Raw genomic sequence first — 10,000 nt, forward strand, 5'->3', positions numbered from 1 at the left:
TTAAGTATTTGGTCTTCACTAAACAACCTTTGTCTCCTTTCCTGCCCATGTCTGTGTGTGTATGTTTGTTTTTCTGTATGTGTGTGTGTGCAGTGGGCCAGCTGACGGGGCTGTCCTCGGTGGAGATGTACAGGCAGGTGTTGCTGACAGGCTGCCGCTGTGTGGAGCTGGACTGTTGGAAGGGCCGCCTCCCCGACGAGGAGCCCTACATCACCCACGGCTTCACCATGACCACCGAGATCCCATTTAAGGTGGGTGTGCCACACCTTCGTGTAGAGTAATGCAAAAATACAGACAGACATTTTCATGTTCAGACACACACACATACACACACACACACACACACACACACACACTGATTCAAACTCCAGTCTCTCTCTAAATCCCATAGTGTACACACATATTGAATTCTCTCTAAATCCCATAGCGTAGACACATGTAGACACATCCTGTCCCCTCTACCTGTTTTCATCTCATTGGTGGATATTTTAGTCTTCCTTAACAGCTCCCATGTCTTTGTCTTCTCCGGTCACCCCTTGTTGTGTCATGTCTGCCCATCTGTCTGCGGTTGCCTAGCGATGAGCGCTCACCACGGACAGAGACTCGTGCTGGAGGCTGGCCACTATGGCAACTCTGCTGGCACTGGTTCTGTTGGGCCCTCAACATCTGGCTAATGATCTCTCTTTCCCTCTCTCTCTCTCTCTCTCTCTCTCTCTCTCTCTCTCTGTTGTGCTAATAGGAAGTGATTGAGGCAATTGCAGAGAGTGCGTTCAAGACCTCGCCATATCCCCTGATCCTCTCCTTTGAAAACCACGTGGACTCGTAAGTACAGGATGTTTCTCCCTTTTTAGGAGACGCGCGAGACAGCCAACAAAATCCTTGAAATTAAAAAATACTTTTTTCATTCATGGCGCATTTCACCTTCTTCTGTCTCCATTTTAAGTCCATGTATTCTCTCTTAAGTCCATTTGTTCTCCTTCGGTCCGTCTGTTTCGCTCTCTCGGTCTCTCTCCATTGTCCAGTGCGAAGCAGCAAGCCAAGATGGCAGAGTATTGCCGCACCATCTTTGGCGATGCGCTCCTCATCGACCCGCTGGAGAAATACCCGGTGAGTCTCAGCATCTTTTTTTTTTTTTCAGCATCTTTTTTTTGGCAGGGACACAGTCAAAGGTCAAGGCCTCCAAGTACGCCAACTGTGGCCTTGTAAAAAGCAGCTCCCAGCAATGACCTCATTAGATCAAGGGAGGCTGCTGCTGGACAGCGGTGGCTTGCAATTTGTCCAAACTCTCACTTTGTCTGGGCTTATATTGCCGTTTAGGAACATATCAGGAATGTCGTAGGAGTGTTGCCGGAATGTTCAAGGCTCATAGCGTTGTCATTTCCTAAGGCTCAGCTGGACCCGAGACAATGCACCTGTCCACAACTCATCAAAAGGAGTTAAAAATCATTGTAGTAAACTTATTTTTATTCTTACTATGTCCATGAGAAAAGGAACTTTATGTGTTATCAAACTGAATCAAACTATTGTGTCTTTCCACCTTGTATTAATGATCTTTTTGAGGATGCCATTCTTGTTCAGTCATCTATAACTCCCATACAGAGGTAATCAGAGGTCATCTCAAGCTGATGATACATGGTGCAACTTTTTTGAGCAATGTTGCTGGCCAATGTTGCTCAGTATTGTGGTTCTCGGACATTCCCATTCTTATCTGGAAAACTTTAATCATCAGTAGGCAAATCACCATGATAAACCAGTCAAAATAATGTGGTTGTTATGTGGTTGCTAAGCAACATTGTTTGAAAAGTTGCTCCATGTATCATCACCTTAAGTCCGGGGTGTCAAACATAAGGCCCGGGATCAGATCAGGCCCGCCAGCAGGTTTCATACGGTCCCCCAAGATGTTCTGGGCAGGAAGGGAAAACTAGAAATAAAAGATATTCACATCCAGCTGTCTTCAACAATTTGTAATAAGCAATTTCTGTGATACATTGATTAAACCTAGCACTACCAACCATCCTCAGAAAGGAACATGCCAAAAAACTGACATGGAAGTAGGGTGTTTCAAGAGAGAAAGAGCAGGATATGACGAGTAAATGATTTGTACTTGTTTGCTCATGAGAGGGTATAGTAAAGGAGTATATAATTTAACAACACTCTGATACCAATGCAGAGAAATGAAAATGACCATGACAATGACGGCCCCCCATGAGGTCTCATTCCAACAAATCTGGCCCACTGCCTAACCCTAATATGAGTTTGACACCCCTGCCTTAAGTGCATCTAAGGTTCAGCCATTCTGCCCTCTGTGAGGTGTATTTGCAGTCTGGCCTGAGCACAGCTATGAAGCCTATCTTAAGGCAGTGACCCCTAAATGTGTGATGCTTTCTCTCAGCTGGTCCCAGGTCATCCACTGCCGTCCCCCCAGGAGCTGATGGGGAAGATCCTGATCAAGAACAAGAAGAAGCACCACCACCGCACGGCCAACGGGGGCAGCGTCAGGCGCAGGAACACTGACGGAGGGGACATCTCAGACCAGGCCTCGCCTATCAATGGTGGGTTTGTACGGACACACACACACACACACACACACACACTATTACACATACATATACTTTCAAATTCACAGCAGAAGGATAATGTATTCCTGAGAATCTACACAAATCTACACTCTTTGCATTGGTCCCCACCTGCATGGATATGACGCCTGCATGGTTAGTCACACACAGTGCACTCCATTCACGGGCTCTGCACTCCGGCCACAGTCACGAGGATGTACGCTACACAAACCACAGATAGGCAAAGCAGCCTCCAGGAATACCCTGTCACCTCCAGTGTTCCTGCTCTCTGTTCTGTACCACTGCTGCTAGCTGAGTTTGCCTTCCATGCACCGTCTTCTGTCTTTTAATGTGTGTGTGTGTGTGTGTGTGTGTGTGTGTGTGTGTGTGTGTGTGTGTGTGTATGTATCTTTTTTATTTCTCTCTCTCTCTTTCTTTCTTTCGCTCTGGCTCTCTCTGTCTCTCACTATCTATCTCTCTCTCTATCTGTGTCTGTGTGTGTGTCTCTGTCTGTCTGTCTGTCTCTCCCTGGTTGTCTATGAATTTGCACATGTGCATAGACTGTCCTTTGTCTGATGGAGAGAGCAACCACATTATGTCCAATGGAGAGGAGAAGCTGGCAGAGCGGATGGTCAAAGACAGCGAACCCCGCAAATCCATTGGTTGGTCACTGCTTGCTTGACATTCCTTTCACCCAATCAGAACCACACCTGTAACATCACCTCTAAGCTCGTCACATCATGCTGATTGTTTTTGTACCTTATTCGGTTCACATCTTTTTGGATGTCATCTTGTGTAGGGATGTAGGGATTGTGTTGCAAATGCTAATGACATAATGCTGGGTGCTTTTAGACGTGGAGAGTGAGGAAGATGAGGAGGAAGAGCCAGTGGCAGATCCCAAGAAACCAAACTCAGACGAGGTGCGTGTGTGTGTGCGGGTGTGCGTGCGTGTGCGTGTTTGTGTGTGTGTTTGTGTTTGGCGGTGTGCATGGATGCACCTGTGAGTGTGACTATAAATGTGCTTGTGTACAGTATGTGTGTGATTCTGCATATGTTGCCATGTTTGTCGGCCTGTGTGTGTGTGTGTGTAGGGGATCGTGTGTGAGAGAATCGTCCACTCCCACACTTCATACCTGTAGTGTATTCAACAAGTGCTGTCCCTCTGTGTCCCAGGGCACGGCCAGCAGTGAGGTCAATGCCACCGAGGAGATGTCCACACTGGTCAACTACATCGAGCCAGTCAAGTTCAAGTCCTTTGAAGTAGCAGGCAGTAAGTAATACGTGTGTGTGTGTGTGTGTGTGTGTGTGTGTGTGTGTGTGTGTGCGTGCGTGCGTGTGTGTCAAACATTAACTGAATGACTCATTCAGGTTGCTTGGTTCTGTAATAAGGGAACAAGGGATGCTTCATTAGGCTTAATGGCACCTGTCCACCCCCTCACCTCCCCACTACAGGTGTATAAATGATACACACACACACACACACACACACACACACACACACACACACACACACACACACACACTCACACACTCACAATAGACTGATGCAGATTCAGTTCCCCTATTATAGTGATGGATCACACTCACTTGTGACTGACCAAAGGCTGTGTAGAAGCTGGCTGAGGCTCGTTCACCCAAGTCAAATGAGTCTCCTGTCTGTCTGTCTCTTTGTCTGTCTTCTATCTCTCTATCCCTCTGTCTGTCTCTCTATCCCTCTGTCTGTCTCTCTCAGAGAGAAATAAATACTATGAGATGTCCTCTTTCGTGGAGACAAAAGGCATGGACACACTGAAGAGCTCTCCTGTGGAATTTGTAGAGTATCCTTTTGAGTGTGTGTGTGTGTTCATGTGTGTGTGTGTGTGTGTGTGTTGGTTCGTGCGTGTGCATGCTTACATGCATTTGTGTGTGTAATTATCTAATGGGGGAAGTGGGGAAATACGTGTGTAATATGTGTTCCTTCCTTCTTCGTCTTCATTTCCTGGATCTGTATGAGGATGTCCGTGGCCCTGTTTTACCCCACATATATTACCTGCATCTGGGAGGATTTTCTATTTATTGCCATTAGAGGAGGATATGCTTTGTTTGTGATGTGTATGTACACAAGATAAAAGAGGAACTCATAAATCCTGCTTGATATTACTTTTTGTTTGTGTTTGTGGGTGTGTTTGCTTGTGTGTATCTTATTGTGTATGTGTGTTACAATGGTATGGCGTTTGCATGTGTGAGTTGAAATGGTACGTTGTATGTGTATGTGTGTGTGTGTGTGTGTGCTAAAATGGTGACTACATGACTGTGTGTGTGTGTGTGTGTGTGTGTGTGTGTGTGTGTGTGTGTGCACGTGCGCGCGCGCATGGTTGTGTTAAAAGTAAATGATGGCATCAGGTAGTTGAGTGTGTGTGTGTGTGTGTCCTTAGTGCGCCACTCTCAGATATAATAAGAAGCAGCTGAGTCGTATCTACCCTAAGGGCACGAGGGTGGACTCCAGTAACTACATGCCCCACCTCTTCTGGAACGTGGGCTGCCAGATGGTGGCGCTCAACTTCCAGACCCTCGGTATGGAACTTAAGGCCGGCACGCGTCTCACTGGACGCACTTCCTCTCTGGACATCCCCCGCACCTGGCACTTCCGTTTTCAATATCGATAGTGGTGTTTACCCTAATCTATGGTTAAGCAGTGTGTGTGTGTGTGTGTGTGTGTGTGTGTGTGTGTGTGTGTGTGTGTGTGTGTGTGTGTGTGTGTGTGTGTGTGTGTGTGTGTGTGTGTTACAGACCTGCCCATGCAGCTGAACATGGGTGTGTTTGAGTACAATGGGGGCTGTGGCTACTTGCTGAAGCCAGAGTTTATGCGGCGTACAGACAAGCACTTTGACCCTTTCACTGAAAACATTGTGGATGGCATCGTCGCCAACACCGTCAAAATCACGGTAGTGTTTGTGTGTCTGTGTACGTGTTTGTGTTTGTATGTGTGTGTGTGTTTGCAAAGTACAAACAGATATATAAAGGGTTATTGTATTGCAGCATGTTGACCTACTGCTGGTTAAACTCATATCAGTATTTGTGTTCGCAGCCTATCTCTATTATTCTGAACCAATTATACTCTCAGATGTAAGGGATAATGTATTTTCCGCCGGTAATTATCAGAAAATAAGTCCCGACAGGGAGAACAGAACCCCGACTTCGACCTGAAGGGACTTTTTTTTTTCTGATAATTACCGGCGGACAATACATTATCCCGCTTATTACACGGCTACTTGCCAAAACGAGAAAAGAAACCTAACACAATGGGTCTTTAAAATGATTTTGCTACCGTTTCGTGTTGCTGACAAAATAAATAGTTCGCCACATAGATAGAACTTGACAGTTGCGTGGCAACGTCTTACTAGCTTACTTTCCCTTTCAATGAAATTCCATTGCAATAAGCAAACGGACGTATTGCGGAGGGATATGAAAGACATTAATGAACCCGTTGCCATTGACTGCGGTGATTTATATATTTTGCCGGTGATTTATATATATTTAACATAGGTCCGAACGTTGGGAAGGCCCATTTATGTGAATGGAACTTTCTACAGCACTCTGAAGAGCCGTGTAATAACATGGGGTGTGTGTGTGCGTGTGCGTGCGCGTGTGCGTGCGCGTGTGCGTAATGTTCTCAGATTATCTCGGGCCAGTTTCTGAACGAGAGGAAGGTGGGTGTGTATGTGGAGGTGGACATGTTTGGCCTGCCCTCTGACACCAAGAGGAAGTTCCGCACACGCACCTCCAACAACAACTCATTGGACCCTGTATGGACTGAAGAGAGCTTTGTCTTCAATAAGGTGGACACACACACACACACACACACACACACACACACACACAGCATAATGACAGTGCAGCATTCAGTGTGGTATTAGTTGTGTCTGCATCTGTCTTACGCAGCGATGACTGCAGGCTATGTCAGCATTTAACTGGAAATCTCAGTATTGCACAATATCCCGGTATTAAACTCTCCCTCTTCCTCCATTCCTTTTTCTCTCCCTCCTCCCCCTCTTTCACCTCTGTCTTTTCTTCTCTCTCTCTCTCTCTCTCTCTCTCTCTCTCTCTCTCTCTCTCTCTCTCTCTCTCTGTCCCTCTATCCCTCTCTCCAGGTGATCCTGCCTAATCTCGCCTCGCTGCGGGTGGCCGTGTTTGAGGAGAACGGGAAGTTCATCGGGCACCGCATCCTGCCGGTGCTGGCGCTGCGCCCAGGTCAGTGCAGCCGGCCGGATCAGCCCACAATGCCATCTGATCCAGGACCTGTAGCTCAGGGATTCAGGCCTCCTTTAGACGGATTCTAACCTCTGCGTGTGTGTGTGTGTGTGTGTGTGCTCTCTCTTTCTTTCTTTCTTTCTTTCTTTCTTTCTTTCTTTCTTTCTCTCTCTTTTTCCTGTGTGTGTGTGTGTGTGTGTTCATGCTGCAGGTTACCACTACATCAGCTTGAAGAATGAGCTGAACCAGCCTCTCCTGCTGTCCTCTCTGTTTGTGTACATTGAGGCTCAGGACTACATTCCCAATGAGCACCAAGGTAGGGGTGAGCGCTGGTGAACGTAAACGTTGGAGACTACAACTCCCATGAACACCGGTGTATTTAACCGTGAAACGTTCATAACTCACATTCTCACTGTGTCTGTCTGTGTGTGTGTGTGTGTGTGTGTGTGTGTGTGTGTTGTTGTAGAGTATGCTGAAGCCCTGACTAACCCCATCAAGCACGTCTCTCTGCTGGACCAGAGGGATCGGCAGCTGGCTGTGCTAATGGAGGATGAGGTCAGTTCTATCAAATGACGATTGAAAAAAGGTTGAGCGTGTGTATGTCTGTGTGGGGGAGCCTCTCAAGTTGAGTTTTACTGTGCGGTGTTGATGATCAGTGTTAAAGATGGTAACACAGTGGACATCATTCCTTAATTATTTTCCTTTCTGTAGTTGTATATGTGCTATTCTATGTTGCTAATTTATAAATTGAAATGTATAAATGATTTTCCTTTGTTGATTATATTCATATGTTGTAGATTGTGGTGGTGATAATGGGTGTGTGGGTGTGCATGTGTGCTTTGGCATGACCACCTTTCCTTTCTCAGCACACCTCAGAGAAACAGGAGCAGGAGCGGTTTGACCTTCGACCTTTAGACCCTAACCCCATGCCCGTACTCCCACTCCTGCCTGAGCTCCAGGACGTCCAAATCCCCGGGGCAGGTGAGTGCTGACCAGCCCGGCCTACCTGTACTCACACTCTCTCTCTTTCTCTCTTTCTCTTTCTCTTTCTCTCTCTCTTTCTCTTTCTCTCTCTCTCTCTCTCTCTCTCTCTCTCTCTCTCTCTCTCTTCCTCCCATCTCTTTCTCTCTCTCTCCCTCTCTTTCTCTCACTCTGCCTCTCCCACTCTCACTCTCTCTCTCTCTCTCTCTCTCTCTCTCTCTCTCTCTCTCTTACCTGCCTTCTCTCCGTTCGTCATGTCTTCTATGTATTCATTTGGCTGACTCTTTTATCCAGAGCGACTTACACAAGTGCCTTGCTCAAGGGGCACATTGGTGGCAGCCCACAACTTTACTGGCTACTGCACGCTAGCCCAGCTCTTTCACCACGACGCTATCACCGCCTATTCAAATTCCTCTCTGCGTTTGACTTATTTCCACCTCTGAGTCAGTCTTGATGTCCAGTGGTCAGTCTGCGGAGCAGTTCCTTCCCTGTATGCGGCCTGACATTGGCTTCTCTCACCGAGGCCTGACTTCCAAATCCTCCCTGTTCCGAGGAGCAGGATTAGCTAAGGCTCCTTGTTATCCTGCAGTGCACCCACATCTTCTTACTAGTGGCTTTAAAGACACAGAGCTGGAGGGCTTCGTCTTGGCGTGATTTTATCTGCTCTATCGTTCACTAGCCTATTAATGAAATGTTTCAATATGCCGAAGATTGGACCAGTCTTTTTGCATTTTCTTACTAGTGTTTATTTATGTACTAGTTATGAACTAGTCCTCCTGGCCTACAGATTTGGCATCTTTTCCCCAGACAGACTCACTGGTACATGATTGATTTGAGTTCCACTGGTTGATTTGTCTTTGCTCCTCTGTCCTTGGTCACACACTAAAATGTAACACACACACACACACACACACACACAGATGAAGTGAGAACAGTGTCACGCATACAGGTTCCCTTCACTACTTCTCTACTTGCTATTAGAGGGAGAGTCAGTTCCTTGAAAATTCAAAACTGCTCTGATGTGAAATGACCAGTCTTGGCATCAGTTTAGATGCATTTACACCCGTTTCCTCTCTTTCCTCTTTTTCCTCTCTTTCTTCTCTTTCTTCTCTTTCCTCTCTTTCCTCTCTTTCCTCTCTTTCTTCTCTTTCCTCTCTTTCCTCTCTTTCTTCTCTTTCCTCTCTTTCTTCTCTTTCTTCTTTCCTCTCTTTCTTCTCTTTCTTCTCTTTCCTCTCTTTCCTCTCTTTCTTCTCTTTCTTCTCTTTCTTCTCTTTCTTCTCTTTCCTCTCTTTCTTCTCTTTCTTCTCTTTCTTCTCGGTTTTCCTTTCTTCCCCAAATGATGACGCTCGTGTGGTCACTTTTCCTATCCGTGACCTTAGATTTATTTCCCTGTTTTCCTGTCGTTAACGGTCACCTCATCTCTGTTGCACATGAGCAGCCACAGTGTGAGCTGGTGTTTCTGAACATCTCTTTCTGTTTGTACTGCGTGTGTGTGTGTGTGTGTGTGTGTGTGTGTGTGTGTGTGTGTCGGGGCTGGACCCCTCACACTAAAATGTCCCATTTCCTCTGTGGTGCCATTGATCTCACTGTCAGTTGCTTGTGTGTGTGTGTCTCTGTGTGTGTGTGTGCGTGCGCAGTCGTAGGCCAGAAAGAGTCATCACAGTCCCTCATCGACACTGTGCTAGCAGGTAAGATCTTCATAACCATCCTCATCAGCATCATCTCCTGTTGGCTTGTTCTATCTGTGCAGTCGACAGGGTTGCTTGGCCTGAATCTTACTGTGTGTGTGTGTTTGTGTGTGTGCACCTGCGTGTTCCTGTGTGTGTGTGTGTGTGTGTGTGTGTGTGTGTGTGTTTGTGCAGTAATTAAGGCCCAGTCTATAGATGAATTGAAACTACAGAAGTCTTATGTGAAGCTGCTAAGGAAACAGTGCAAGGAGCTCAAGGAGATGCGCAAGAAACACCTCCGGAAGGTGAATTTACAATCTCACACACACACACACACACACACACACACTCTCTGTTGCAGAATCCTAGTCAGCTAACTAATGCCAGTATAGAAAGAGGAGATCTGCAGAGTAGCATTAGCACTTTAGTCATTCAATATCATGACTAATCAAAATGAGTGTGTGTGTGTGTGTGTGTGTCAGGTGTGGTCTGTGAGTAAAGAACAGAAGAGTCGGTGTAACAAGGTGACCTCGGACATTCAGAGACGTCGCAGTCAAGTAGAAAAGA

General features: G+C 46.5%; 1 protein-coding gene across 1 annotated transcript in view; it reads left to right on the forward strand.

Annotated features, from left to right (window-relative positions):
• plcb3 (phospholipase C, beta 3 (phosphatidylinositol-specific)) overlaps nucleotides 1-10,000 on the forward strand; it is a 47,965-nt gene that overhangs the window by 33,014 nt on the left and 4,951 nt on the right. The window contains 18 exon segments of the mRNA XM_048235865.1: nucleotides 94-251; nucleotides 740-822; nucleotides 1,023-1,107; nucleotides 2,393-2,552; nucleotides 3,116-3,217; nucleotides 3,408-3,475; nucleotides 3,729-3,825; nucleotides 4,288-4,372; nucleotides 4,984-5,108; nucleotides 5,325-5,479; nucleotides 6,212-6,373; nucleotides 6,686-6,785; nucleotides 6,997-7,101; nucleotides 7,252-7,340; nucleotides 7,652-7,766; nucleotides 9,404-9,454; nucleotides 9,629-9,738; nucleotides 9,916-10,000. The exon segment at nucleotides 9,916-10,000 is cut by the window's right edge and continues 25 nt beyond it. Coding sequence (XP_048091822.1) covers nucleotides 94-251; nucleotides 740-822; nucleotides 1,023-1,107; nucleotides 2,393-2,552; nucleotides 3,116-3,217; nucleotides 3,408-3,475; nucleotides 3,729-3,825; nucleotides 4,288-4,372; nucleotides 4,984-5,108; nucleotides 5,325-5,479; nucleotides 6,212-6,373; nucleotides 6,686-6,785; nucleotides 6,997-7,101; nucleotides 7,252-7,340; nucleotides 7,652-7,766; nucleotides 9,404-9,454; nucleotides 9,629-9,738; nucleotides 9,916-10,000 — 1,935 coding nt within the window.

The sequence above is a fragment of the Alosa alosa genome, chromosome 24 (assembly GCF_017589495.1).
Source record: "Alosa alosa isolate M-15738 ecotype Scorff River chromosome 24, AALO_Geno_1.1, whole genome shotgun sequence".
NCBI classification, from domain to species: domain Eukaryota; kingdom Metazoa; phylum Chordata; class Actinopteri; order Clupeiformes; family Clupeidae; genus Alosa; species Alosa alosa.